A 14,516-nucleotide genomic window follows, 5' to 3' on the forward strand; every position below is an offset into this window, starting at 1 on the left:
GAAACGAGAAGGCAGTGTGTGTGAAATTTTGGTATGTAAATATCCAGAATTGGGTCAGAGGTCACCTACATAGTCTTCCTTGGAGTTAGACTGCTGAATTTGAGGTGAGAGGACTGTTTGTGTTTTTCATGTCAAATTGAAAATATTTAGCTCCTCAGTATTTTTCTTCTCGGCTTTTACACAATGGGTTTATAACAAAACACTTGTTACCCTAAAAAGTGTGAAGGGTAAGCTATAGTTTAGATTGTTGTTAGCAAGCCAATTAGTTGTCAGATGGTTGTTGGCCTGGAAGCTAGAAAGAAATTCAAGTTGGGGTTGGTCGTCACATTTTTTGGGGGGTTGGTTGTCACATGTTATCCAAAGGCTGCAGCCAGAAAAGGAACCAAATAATTAAAGAAATCGTCAAGCTGTATCCTGACTGACACCCCAGAGAAGGAAAGAATAGTGCAGGAAAAGGCAGCTAGCATGCAAAAGAAAAAAGGGCAACAAAATCAAAACAACCCAGTGCATCCCAAACTTGCAGCTGCCAAGGCTTCTGCACCCCAGTGCACTCCACCCCAGTTGGAGAAGAATAAACAGTAAGTTATATAGGCCTATTTGTCAACTTGACAATGCAATTAAACTTTAAAATGTTGTTCTGCTTTATTGCCTTCTTTTTAAGATTATTCCCATTAAGATAACATTGTAACAAACAACCCCATAGTGTGTGACAACGGACCCCTTGATGGGGTTGGTTGTCACAATGTGTAAGGGTGTCTTTGATGATTAATTTCTTCTTTATTACAATAAGCTAGAACAAGTGAGGGGTACACATTTCAAGCCAACACCATAAGCTTAATTTTAATGTAGGAATGACTATTGAAAGATGTTTAGGTGATGAGCAATTCTCACTAGAGTAAAAAGTGGCCCAGTCTCCCCTACCATGCATTACATCACTTTCATTTCAAGAATGTAACACAATTACAGCCATGATTATTTCATCATATAATATAAATAATATCACAGCATGTATGACAAACGCATGGTGTGCAACATGTCTAACTGCATCTTAATAGCATAGCTGAAATCCCATAAGGATTGTTGCCAGCATAATGGCAATCCATTCAGTTAAAACGGCAGACTATCACCAGGTACATGTTGTACACTACATATTTTTAAAAAAGTACAGTATAATAAAGTATGCCCCTTTATTATCACTTTACAGAGCACAGCAGCAGAGATTACACCTCATGGAAACAGTTGCATTTGTCGCTCTAAGCATTTGATGCCTGGTAGATTGTGCATGACGAAAGGCCTTTGAACTCAAAGGGTTGGATTTGTTTATATATCTTGTTTGTTTTTGTATTAAACTAGACAATAACTCTTGCAGTTGGTGGTGCCTAAACCAACACTTACAGCAATATAAAGTGCAAGAAGGTTCTTAAAAGAGACTGATGTCATTGTTCTTCTGAGATTATCTCAGGGGAGTGCATTTATACATCATGCCAGTAGGCTAATGCCAGTGTTTTAGTTCTGTTTCCTTTTAATTCCATGCTTAACTACTTAGACTGATGCCGTTTAGGAAGTTGAAGAAACCCGTTGCATGTGAGGAATAGTTGATTCATTTGCTGAAATATTATTTTACAAAGACATGTTGTCTTTAAATACAGACAAATAAGAGTGGCAAGGGAGTGTTTGTTCACCTGCCGTGCACACGCACCGTGACAACACTATCATAAGCAAAACAGCGTTTTATCACTTTAAAAACACCAATTGGAAGCACAATGTTTATCCTTAAGCCGAGGTCAGTTTCCCTTTGTTTGTCTTGCATGGCTGCTTTATCTTGAGTCGATCCTTTTCATCCGAAAGGCAGTACTGTTCTCGTTACTGTATTGTATGCACACACGGTCTCACAGGCAACAATAAAAGCCTGCCCTATATTCCTCACAAATAAAGCACGCACACAAGTGGACCTGACAGATTACAGTTGGCATCTGTAGCCTAGATATAAAGATAGTTGTTGCTACAGCTCTTATCCAGTAGAAGTGGAGCTTGACAGAAGAGAATAAGAGTGTGTGTATGTGTGTGTTTGGTGTTGGTGGTGGTGGTGGTGGGGGGGTGGGGGGGGGGTGGGGGAGGGCGTAATGCAGCTGAGGCTTTCGTGAGGAGAGGAAAGGGAGGCTATTATCGGTGTCTCCATCTGTGGAGGGTGTCACAAGGCAAGATGAGAGACACACCTTTCATTAACCTTCACCTTCCTCCCCTTGTTCTTGCATGTATGTGTGTGTGTGTGTGTGTGTGTGTGTGTGTGTGTGTGTGTGTGTGTGTGTGTGTGTGTGTGTGTGTGTGTGTGTGTGTGTGTGTGTGTGTGTGTGTGTGTGTGTGTGTGTGTGTGTGTGTGTGTGTGTGTGTGTTTATTTGCTCTTGTGGCATATGAAAAAGCACCTTTAAAAGTTACTGTCTGAGAGTGAGATGGTTTTTACAGTGCCTCCATATGTCACATTTGTTGTTACGTTTGGTACATATTCGGCATCATTCTGACGTCAAGTCAAACTAAAATTACATTAAAAAACTCAAGACCACCAATACAAAAATCAACAAAAAACTTGGCTTAACAACAATAAATGTTCAGTGTAGGTAGTTGCCCTTTTACACTACAAACAGGCACAGTGACATTCAGTCACATTTCCATTTAGAAGAGCTATTGAAAGCATTGTGATTATTTGCCACGCATGGATGTAGATGTAGAGGTAAATGCTGTTCAAAGATGGCATTGTTCATGACACTTAAATTGACTCAAAGTGTATACCTACAGGGCATGAATACATTTAAAATGTATTCATGGCCATATACTTTTATAAAGATTCTGTATGTGAAAAAGTAATTTTGGGCAAATGGACCTGCAATTCCAACTGTGGCCACTACGCCAAAATATTTACTATCTATGCTCTCCACCCTGCACACAGTGCTTTCCCAGTGAGCCAGCATGTACAATTATAACCAGGAGCCTGTGAGAAAGCCACCCAGTCGTCTTCTATGAGCCAGTCATTTAGAAGAAGCTTTTATCATAAGCGCCTTACAACTGGAGCTAATATAGCATAGTGTCGGAAGTAATTATTAAGAAATCGCTTTTTTAAATTTTGAGCAGTTCAGTTCATTTGTAGTCAGTGACTATACAGTCCTACTTACTGTGTTTTGGTGGAGTTGTGCAACAGACGCCTATCCAATTCTATTTATATTAAGGTAGAAGTATATTGTAAATGTATCTCTTGCTATACAGCTGACTCCTGCTGTAACCTTCCACTTCTCCCCACGGATCATTAAAGTTTCCTCTCATCTAATCTGCCTCCGTCCGTATAACTAATTCAGGAAGTGTTGACCCAGGAAGTAATATTTTTCAGCAGCAGTTGACCTTTGCCATGCTGTAAGTGTTATGGTGAGCAGACCCGTGGCTTAACGCCGACTGACAGACTCATCATGTTGGATTTGATTGGTGTCAAGAGGTGTGTCAGACACGGAAATTGGGCTGTTAACATTCATGAGAAATGATCACGGTGTCAGAGGAAGAGCATCCACTTGTCATCTCTCAGACGGCACTGATCTATTTCACTGGCAATTCTTCCCCTCTACAGCCCTGTGATGTGTGATCGATCTCTTTCTTTCTTTTTTCCCTCCCTCCTTCCTTCCCTCCCTATCTCCTAACATTGTGCTCTTGCCCTCTGCTACCTTCACTCCCACTTAAAGGTAGAGTCAGCGATTCTGGAGACGGCTTGTTGTTAATATCACTTTTTTTCAAAATCAGTGAACATCGCCTCATGATACAGTGTTAATACACAGCCTAGGCTCTATAAACGGGCATGTTGCTATACCTGGTGGGCCTCCTATGTTTACATACCCTTTGTTTACATTCCCGTTTACAGAGCCTGGGCAGTGTATACACATTGGATTCTTCAGAACCGATGTCCCCACCTTCAAGACTGAGATTCAAGAATGCAAATTTCAATCGCAACACCTGGGATACAATTTAACCAACCAGAGGGTAAAGAGAAGATGAGGAAAATGCCATGGCAAGTGCAAGCTTGTCATCAGCAGAATTGAACACCAAACAGCAAGAGGTAGCTTTAACAATCTGACTTTGTTTCCTTCCCTTTTTTCTTTCCTTTCTTTCTTCCTATTTCTACATTTTGCTTTCCAGATTTTTTTTTGAAAGAACTCTCGAGTCCAAGATCATTAAAGTGTGCTTTGAATGAAGCCACACTATATGCAAGTATCAGCAATATAAATATACAAACAGAAAAAAAGTAACGCAGACATACTGTGGGTATGCATAACAAAAGAGACCATTAGCATGCAGTGAAATGCTAAGTGTTGGCATATCCCTGCTTATCAGCCACCTGTCCATCCAGCCCCCTGTGTTCAGTAGGCGGCCCACAGCACCTGAGCTACTGACCGATACTCCGCAGCCCTAAAGCACCACCGTAGTGACTGTGGGAAACATGTGACTATAAGCTTTAATGGGGCAGTCTGAATCACAGGCCTGTCACTCAGTGCCTTCATTCAGATGAATGTGCACACAAAGCAGCCAGGCATTGAGCCCCACAGGCCCTCTCAATGACACACCTCAGTGCTCTGTGGCTCTCCACTGTGCGCACCTGACACACACACACACACACACACACACACACAAACACACACACACAAATGCACGCTGGAAAATCCACACCCAAGCTTGTCCTGCTCACTAAAGAAGAAGCGCATGTGCTTGGGAAACAAACACACACACGCATGCACACACACGCACACACACACACATGCACACACACACACACACACACACACACACACACACACACACACTTACACACATCTCTACCAGGAAACAGCCAATACACATAAACATATATATATATATATATATATATATATATATATATATATATATATAGGGAAGAACGGGGGAATCTGAGGCATCGGGTAATGTGAGCCACCCCCTGTATCTAGGCAATGGAAAACATTTGTGGTCATGTGAGATATATGTTTTCAAGCCCCTCTCATTTCCCCATGGCCCTGAAAGAGAGGACCTCATGGTGCTGTGGTAAGCATGTTTGTTTCACCAAAATAGGTATTTTGCATGTAAAAGTAAATTTTCGTGCTGTCAACTTAATCAACTGTTGTGCCAAAGCAAATGTATTCACGTAGAAAAACGTCTATCATACGTGTTGATGAACTACCAACATATGAAACCATGTGATGCTGATAACTGAAGATTAGCCTGAAATGCTAAGAGAGGTAGTGTTTTCTCAAATTGTGGTGGTGGGGGAAAGTGAGCCAAATGCTGTGGGGGAAAGTGAGCCACTGTCTCACTTTCCCCCACCATGAGGCACATGTTAAGTTTCAACCCAGTATCCAGAGGAAAACGTCCGCAGAGTACTCTTCCGCAAACCACGATTTACGTAGGTCAGACAACGTTTCGACGTTCTGAATCGACGTTCCATTGTAAAAAGTGGACACTGCGCCCGCACCACGTGACTTTCAAGTTTTCAATTTCAGCACAGAAGAAAGATGGCGGCAGGCCGTGTAAAAAGCTGAATTTTACGGCCGTTTCTGTATCTTAAGGTTTTTTGATAACACTTTTAGCGAGAAATGTGTACTTTATCTTCACAATCTTGATTCAGCGAATGCATATTAGCTTTAGTTTAGATGTTACGCGGATAGCTCGGTCCTGCCAGCAAAATGTTCTGAATCGACGTCATACAATGTTGTGAACCGACGTTTCACCGTAATGCCCACGCGTTGCCATGGTGACACAAATGTGTCATATATTAGCCTACGTAGGCTATCTGATACACACATAAAAGACGACTTTTTCATGCTTCCCAACCCATTTTTATTACCACAGCAGCATGGGGACGTAGCCTAGATAATAAATTGTGATTTGGGTGTTAAATCTATCTAGGCTACTTTTTAAATACTCATTTTACGACCTTTTCAAACCCGGAAGTACACAACGATATAGGCTTACTGACGCTCGGATGAGTTACTGTTTTGTTGTTGTTTTTAGACATTTGTATAGGCCTATGTAAAATATGTGCTTCTAATTATTTTTTACATTATATAATTATATGCTATCTCCTTAATGTGCCTTGATGAAAAACGAGTGGTTGTGATCGAGTTGTGTGACATTTTAATGACCAGATTACTTTTACTTTTGACTTTATTATTGATGCCTAACTTCTGCATTCTTGGGACTTTGTAAACCAATGTCTTGCAAAAAATAAAAACGCTCAGATGAAGCTTAATCACCTTAAGAGTTCGCTAAAGTATTTCACTTATTTAACTGTGAAAGCCGACGGCACGCGTTGCCATAACGACGCTGGCGCATGACGTCACCACAAGTAAGGTTTGACAGGTACACAGCTGACACGAGACACTGGATTTCAACAAGACACTATTTTGACACTATTCTTAATTTTTATTCATGTTCTTGCAAAGGAAATAGTCAAACCCGAAGCCTCCCAAGTTACAATCATTCACAAACTTACCCATATATATATCATAGCCTGGCGCCAGACTGAACAGCGCCTCCACGAGTGCCGCCGTGGTAATGACACCCAAGGTGTGAGGTGGACCTCAATGAGATTTGTTTTGACAATGAAATGTACATTTTTATTCACAAGTGACCATAAAATAAACAACAAGATGAATCGCTCATTTAATAAGATGCAATGTGCAGTAGACTAGATTTAACGAAGGATCCGTGGGGATGAGGAATGGATCAGGTTTATGCTTTCTGTTACTCTATTTCTTAACATATTGGTATATCAACTGTATGTTATGATATTGACTGACGCTAAAGGATGTAGGCCTACACTTGCAAACCTTCTGGAAAATAAGGTCGAGGTGGAATACACGTCAATCTTCAGCAATACATTGGGTTTACGAGTAAAGATATCAAGAATGCTAGGATGAAAAAAATGGTAGGAGGAAAAAAGATTCAATTGATTATTTGTACAATGATTTATTGAAACAACAATATTTATGCGAGTCTGTGAGAAATACTTCGTTGTTCCCAACAGGGTTAAGGGGACACTGTAACGTTTTAAGTAATTTATTAGCTAAAATCAATATCCTCATTCATAAATATGTCCTCATTGGTGTAAAATCACCTCTGCCAATAATCTGAATTATCCTCCTGAGCGGAGAATTACAAATATTAATATTACATTTTGTACATTGAGAGGGTAAGTCTTATGGAGGAATCCATGTTGGAAGCGTCAAATCAAATCAGTTTTATTTGTATAGCCCAAAAACACAAACACATTTGTCTCAGTGGGCTTTACATTTCATACAATATGATATATGATACAATATGATACCCTGCCCTTACACCCTTAGCTCGGCTGAGAAAAAACTCCCAGTAAAAACCCTTTAACGGGAATAAAAAAAAAATTGAAGAAATCTCAGAGAGAGTCGACAGAGTAAGGGATCCCTCTCCCAGGACGGACATGCTGCAATAGATAAGTAGAGAAAATCACGAAGGAATTTGATCATTGACCAGGTGATTACATGGTAATACTAAGTAAAGTGCGAATAGTGTGGATGCAGGAAGACTTCAGATGCTGCCAGAGGATCCACACCGTCTCGTCTCCAACAGGGAAAACTAAGGTTTCCATCGCCGGGATTACATCCCACGTCTCCAGGTGGCGTCCTTAACCACTGCAACATCTTTCGCGTTGATGGTCCATTCTCAGATGTTACCGGGGGGGGACCAGATCCACACCGTCTCATCACGACCAGGGAAAACTGGAAGAGGAGAGACAGGTAACCAGTGAGCAAAGCAAAAATGAATTTAAAGATTGAACAAGCAAGCGAGTAGAAAGAGTACTATCCTGATGGACGGTGAATCAAGGCTGATGTGAGGCAATAGCAGGCGGGGAGCATCCGTTCCTAGGACAGCTGATTCCGCACAGAACTCAGAGTCAGTCGAGTAGTATGGAGAGTGCTTGGTAGACAGAGGGAGACAACCCCCGGGGCAACGCTCAGCCAATCATGGAAGATAGACAGAGGAGAACAAATGTCAGAGAAATGGTATCAGTTATGCAATTAGCGTCGGCAGGACAATTTTTCAGTGGGAGGACAACCGGTACTCAGGCCCAGACAAACCGAGACCGAGGCAGCTCCTCAGGCTGTTAATAATAACGCTATAACAATGGTGAACAATTCATATTTGTCTGACCTAGTTGCGCGATATGCCCCATCACGGGCACTACGGTCTACGACTGCAGAGCTCCTGTCTGTCCCCAGAGTTAAGAAAGCTGCCGGCAGCAGGGCTTTCTCGTATCGAGCTCCTTCGTTATGGAACACACTCCCAATAGAGATCGGGCAATCTGAGTCTATCGAGGTGTTCAAGTCTAAACTTAAGACTTATCTCTTTGAATTAACCTTTGGTTAGCGCTCATCCACCTCTCTGCTGGCGCGGGGTCGGTGGCGGGTCACCCTGTCTGGGGTCGGTTCTCTGGCCTCTGCTGGGGGGGAGTTTGCTCTGGGGTAGGTACCGGTCTTGGGCTGTTCCGGTGGGCTGCCCTGGCCGCTCGAGCTGGGGCAAATTGGCGTCTGACCGTGGGCACCGCTGCTGGGGGGTGGGACCTTGCCTTGCCTCCGGACAGGCGGTCGCGGCGGCCTCCGGGGCTTGGCCCCCAGCTGCCCCCCAGCACCCCGCCCCCAGAGAGCACGCCCCAGTGCGGCACTAGTCCCGAGGAGGACCGGGACCGTAGATAGAGAATAGAGTATAGAATAGGGAAATAGCCAAATGCACCGCTGCCACGAGGAGCAACCACAGCCGAAACCCCCGGAGGGGCGGCCCGTACAGCCCACACGGGCCCGCCGGACGGGCCCGCCGGACCGGCCATGAGATTAATATTATTTCCGCAAACGCGTTAGTGATTATTTAATTTAAAAAAGTTAATTCAATATTCCGAGCGGGGGACTTCCTTTAGTTATTTGACCATCTTTATTTGCTGATCTCGTCCCCCAATAACTTTAACTGCTACCCCTGTATTTGACAGTAAAGTGTTAAGGTTGCGCGGCTGTCAGCCTGGTTCTCCATCCGAGGCTTCAAGGAAAAAGTGTCAGAAATAAGTGCCTGCACAGGCGGGCACAGGCGGACACAGGTCACGACTAATGCCGCTCCTCCTGCGTCGTGCATGCAAGAATTAACTCTTTTTTTTTTGGCCATCATAATAGAGCTTCATGCACTTTAGGGGTAAGCTGCTTTCCAAAGAATGGTACTGTAACGGAATGTTAGTGAATGCAAAATGCCAAAGAGAAAAGATACCTTGACATATCGTTGAGAGAGGTATTTGTGTAGGTCTTTCTTCTTTCTTTCATTCCAGCCTCGTGCTTGAATGGTTATCATATCAGTCCGTGCTATCAGTGCAGGGGAGAAAAGGTTACTAATACAACTGTTCTAGTAGATGATTTTCAACTTCAATATTTTGACTTTCGTTCATTCTTCAAAATTGTAAAGCTTGATTTGAGCAAGATTATGTAAAGATGATGGTAGAAATGGCATACAAATCATGTACTACATGTTGAAGGAAACATTAATTTACTTACTGGATTTGGTCATGTACTTTGTCGTCAGTGCAACACGTGACAAAAAAGAATTCACCTGCTCAACCTCCTCGCCAACTGTCATACCTGCCATTGGAAGACATGATAAAAAAAAACACTGAGATGTAACAGCATGTGTGATTTAAATTTTCACAGTAAAACCTCTTTGATGCCTTTTCAAATGTTTAAATGTTTTACGGGTAGGGGTTTGCTTAATCTTTAGTTATAGTCAATCTCAGCTGCATGCTGGACAACTAACCTGCTCCTTCCTGATTGCGTCCACCCCACTGCACCTGTGGTGGAATAAGATCATAATTTGAATTTTCCACATCACCTCCAAAATTGCTTTGTTAATATACTTTTTAAGTGATCGTTTACATATTGCGATTGATTAGATTAACTTTACCCAACAACATTCATAACACAAGCAATATACAGTGTAGGAGGTAATCTAGAATAGATACATTACCTCACATTTACCAGAGTGGAACAAGTTCTGGAAAGGACTCGCACACTTTCTGGAGGTATGGATAGTATTTGCACATGATGTCTGTGCAAATGAACTGTATTTTATAGGCCATGGCAAGCTCCTTCTGTAGGAAAAGAGGATATGCAAATATCTCTCCCCTAAACATGTTCAAGGCTTTAAAAAGAATGCCATGACGACAGACAGCCACCTCCACACCCTCTTCATCCACTTTGGACCCAGACTTGTTGGCAGTCTCTCGTGCAGCTGTCCATTGTGACTTCCCACAGACACCTTTCCCAGATACCTTTGAAAACATGTAACATAAACGGTTTGAAAATAAAGCTTAACATCTAATTTACCGAACTCAAATAAGAAATATACAGCATGTTTTTGCTTCTCTGAAAATGGTACTTTTCAGCTTTGTGTTTTAACAAGCACATATTTAACCTGGAAGCGTAATTTTCTACAATGTATGATCAAATATAATTTAAGTGCAACTGTGTTAGCCACATTTTTGTGATTATAATAAACATACAACTCACAGGTTGGACTCGATTCCGGATAAGCTGCACAAAGTCTGCCACATCCTTGTCCTTTGCAAAAAATGCACCGTCGAAGAATGCATTTTCACCCACTCTAAACATTTGCAAAGGAGACATTCAGATTCCATGCCTAAGGAATTTCCAAATACAATGATACATTATACTTAAATTAATGTAATTTAATAAGCAGCAGTACCCTTTGGTCCTGCTGAATCGATACATCTTCCGGTTTCCGTCAAGCGAGATTGCTGCAACATCCTCAGCGCAGGCTGGGCATGAGAAAGGTTTTTTGTGGAGTAGTTTGTCTTTATCATCGCGACAGTATGTCCACTCCAAGAAGCTACGCTGTAGACTGTCACTATTCTGCTCTCGCTCTCGGTTAGTTTAGCTTAGCAGATAGCTAACAAGAAGTTCAGGTTCCTTGAAATAAAGTCCAGGATACAGATAGAGTGTAGGCCTTTGTGATAAGGTTCCATTTACTTCAGATGATTTTTGTAAAACTGTAAAACATACAAAAAAGGACTTTACAATATATTCATATTCAACACTACTAGCATAAACAAATGAGCAGCCATGAACAAGGCTTTTAGGTCCCGCTAGCTTCAATGCTAACTTACAATGTATTCTTAATGTAAAATGCTGCCGCGATTAGCATCGCCAAATTTAAGTTAAAACTGAACACTCAGAAATTAAACAAACATAGTTGCTATGCCACACAAGTGATTTAGAAGCTTTAAACATAAATACTCACAGACTGAGACTTTCTCAGGACAACAAAGGAGAGAATTAACTGTATGCTGAGCTCTCTTGCTGGTTGCATCAAAACTAAACTAAGGTAACACAGGAGGGTCAAAAAACACAAAACACACATGCAATGCCTTTTGTAACCACCAGGTGTCTAAAGCAAAAAACTAATTGTGGGGGCAGAACACTCCCCGCCTGATATTTTATAATATCATTAAGTCTCTTTACTGAGGAGCAGTACCACTTCTGAAACAGGTCTTGAATACACCTTAGGGGTACCCTGTCGGATGATCTTGACTTCAACCTTCCGAATTCTTCCATCACGGCTGGGAATGGTTTCCACGATAGTTCCCATTGGCCACTCATTCCTTTTAACTTGACTGTCCTTCAGGAGTACAAGATCTCCTGTTTGCAGGTTCGATCTGTCCGATGTCCACTTCTTGCGAGACTGAAGGGTTGCCAAATACTCTTGCCTCCAGCGTCTCCAAAACGTCTCGGCAAGGGCTTGGACCTGTCGCCACTGTTTGGTATACAGATCCTTAAGATCCATGTTCCCTTGTGGAGCAGACACTGTGTCAATCTTCTGAGTGAGCAGCATGGCAGGTGTGAAGACAGCTGGCATATCAGGGTCAGAAGAGACAGGAACTAGAGGTCTTGCGTTCATAATTGCCATGACTTCTGCCATAAGTGTCACAAGGACCTCATGGGTGAGGCGACAGTTTTCCTTCAGCAACATGGCATCCAAAATGCGACGAGCCACACCGATCATCCTCTCCCACACCCCACCCATGTGCGAGGAATGTGGAGGGTTGAACGACCAGGTGCATCCTTTGTTTTGCAGATGAGCTTTCAACTCAGGATCTTCTGCGTTTATCTGCAGTTCTTTGCACGCTCCAATGAAGTTAGTGCCTCTATCAGAGCGCAATAGTCTCATAGGTCCTCTGATAGCAGTGAATCTTCTCAGGGCGTTAATGAAACTGGATGTTGACATACTCTCTATAACCTCAATATGCACCGCTCGTGTACACAGACAGGTGAACAAGACTGCCCAGCGTTTGTTTTCCGCTTGGCCACCTCTGGTCCGGCGTGTTGTGATAGTCCAAGGTCCGAAAACATCGAGTCCAACGTGAGTGAACGGAGGATCCAGAGTAAGTCTTTCCACAGGTAAGTCGGACATTTTTTGCTCTTCTAACTTCCCTCTTAGTCTTTTGCAGGTCACACACTTCTGTAGTACACTCGACACCAACCCCTTGCTACCTTGAATCCAGAGTCCAGCTGAACGAACTGCACCTTCTGTTAAGTGTCGACCTTGGTGAGCAACCTGTTCGTGGTAGTGTCTTACCAGCAAAGTGGAAACATGATGGTTCTTGGGGAGAATGACAGGATGCTTTTCTTCCCAGGACATGTCTGCTAACGATAGACGTCCTCCGACTCTCAGCAAACCATTATCATCAAGAATGGGATCTAAAGTCTTGAGTGGACTGCTTCTTGAGACTTCTTCCGCCTTAGCCAGGTTTTTCATTTCTTCTTTGAAGGAGTCGTGTTGTGCACTTTTTAGGATGACGAGTCTTGCTTGAAGAAGTTCATCTTTTTTCTGACTACAGTCGGATGTTCCGGAGAAAGCTCTGGCCTTTTGGATGAGCCTGGCTGTTGCACGGGTAAGTGATTTCCAATTGGAGAATCTTTCAAACCGATGAGATCCAAGAAGTTCATCACTAACTTTTGTAGCGTAGGTTGTAACATCAGGGCGAACTTCTACATCGGTTTCTGGATGTTGAAGGTCATACGTCTCTGGCTGTTCAAACTGTTTTTCATCAGGTTTGGTAAGAAAAGCTGGACCTGAAAACCAGTTGGAATCTTTGAGAAGGTTGGCTGGAACTGACCTTGACCCATGATCTGCTGGATTATGTTTGGTATTGATGTAGTTCCACTGATCTGGCCGAGAAGATTTCCTGATTCTTGTCACTCTGTTTGCCACGTAGACATAGAAGTTCCTGGACGTGTTGTAGATGTAACCCAGTACTATCTTGCTGTCTGTGTAGAACTTGACTGCGTGAATCTCTACATCAATTTCTTCCATTATCAGGTCTGCCATTTCCGTTGCAAGAACAGCTGCACATAGTTCCAAACGAGGAACTGTGTGCGCAGGACGTGGCGCCAGCTTAGCTTTCCCCATGATGAAGCCGACGTGGCTCTGTCCTTCTGTGTCGACAACTCGGAGGTAAGCTACAGCTGATATGGCTAGAGTTGATGCGTCGGAGAAGATACAGATTTCTCTGTGGCCAGTGGTGAGCAGAGAAACAGGCACGTAGGTCCGTTGGATCTGAAGCTGTAAAAGCTCTGTTAGGGAGTCTCTCCAAGCGTTCCACTGTATTTCTTTCTCTTTTGGCAATGGAGTGTCCCAGTCATACTCTCCTGTGGATATCTCTCTCATGAGTGCCTTACCTTGTATCGTGATTGGTGATACAAAACCCAAGGGGTCAAAGAGGCTGTTTACAGTTGAGAGTATGCCCCTTCTAGTGAACGGGTTTTCTTTGTTGGACACAGAGAAGAAGAAGCTGTCTGTTTGTAGGTCCCATCTGAGGCCGAGACTGCGTTGGGGAGGCAGAGGATCAGATTTAAGGTCAAGATCTTTCAGACCTTTAGCATGGTCTTCTGATGGGAATGCGTCCATAACAATGCTGCTGTTAGAGGCAATCTTATGTAGCATGATGCTTGACTCAGCTAACATCTCCCTTGTTCTCTTCAGAACATCAATGGCTTTTTCTGCAGTGGGGAAAGAGGTAAGTCCATCATCCACATAGAAGTTCCTCATGACGAATTTCTCAGCATCTGTCCCATGCTCTTTGCGTCCCTCTTGTGCTGCTCGTCTCAAGCTGTAGATGGCAACAGCTGGTGAAGGGCTGTTACCGAAAACATGTACTGTCATCCGGTACTCGGTCACTGGTTTTGTGAGGTCGTTATCCTCGAACCACAGGAATCTCAGAAAGTCACGGTGGTCCTCACAGACAGTGAAACAATAAAACATCTGTTGGATGTCCGCCGAAACTGCAACCGGCTCTCTGCGGAAGCGGATGAGGACACCGAGAAGAGTGTTATTTAGGTCTGGACCCTTTAAGAGGACGTCGTTTAAAGAGACACCTTCGTGCTTGGCGCTAGAATCGAACACC

At 43.1% G+C, this 14,516-nt stretch overlaps 1 protein-coding gene and 1 long non-coding RNA gene across 2 annotated transcripts; both read right to left on the minus strand.

Annotated features, from left to right (window-relative positions):
• Window positions 1–7,783: 7,783 nt before the first annotated feature.
• LOC307267456 (uncharacterized protein) lies at window positions 7,784–10,070 on the minus strand. The gene is made up of 5 exons (XM_080049781.1): window positions 10,061–10,070; window positions 9,851–9,884; window positions 9,595–9,678; window positions 9,314–9,405; window positions 7,784–7,981 (listed from the first exon to the last, which is right to left on the minus strand). The coding sequence occupies exons 3-5, from the start codon at window positions 9,674–9,676 to the stop codon at window positions 7,829–7,831; spliced, it is 327 nt and encodes a 108-aa protein (XP_079905907.1). The 5' UTR covers window positions 9,677–9,678; window positions 9,851–9,884; window positions 10,061–10,070; the 3' UTR covers window positions 7,784–7,828.
• A 36-nt stretch (window positions 10,071–10,106) lies between these two features.
• LOC307268001 lies at window positions 10,107–10,948 on the minus strand. Its single transcript, XR_013845433.1, has 3 exons — window positions 10,799–10,948; window positions 10,603–10,696; window positions 10,107–10,364 (listed from the first exon to the last, which is right to left on the minus strand). It is a non-coding gene; the product is annotated as an uncharacterized lncRNA (long non-coding RNA).
• Between the last annotated feature and the right edge of the window lie 3,568 nt (window positions 10,949–14,516).

Source organism: Ammodytes marinus, assembly GCF_949987685.1.
Source record: "Ammodytes marinus genome assembly, chromosome: 21".
NCBI lineage: Eukaryota > Metazoa > Chordata > Actinopteri > Uranoscopiformes > Ammodytidae > Ammodytes > Ammodytes marinus.

Bases quoted from the DNA above. Each gene is read 5' to 3' on its own strand.
- LOC307267456 (XM_080049781.1), bottom strand. From the start codon at position 9,676: ATGACAGTTGGCGAGGAGGTTGAGCAGGTGAATTCTTTTTTGTCACGT. The intron at 9,406-9,594 runs GTAAGTAAATTA...CTGCACTGATAG, and splicing joins AAAGTACATGACCAAATCCA to CACGGACTGATATGATAACC. The intron at 7,982-9,313 runs GTATCTTTTCTC...CTGTCTACCAAG, and splicing joins TCTCTCAACGATATGTCAAG to CACTCTCCATACTACTCGAC.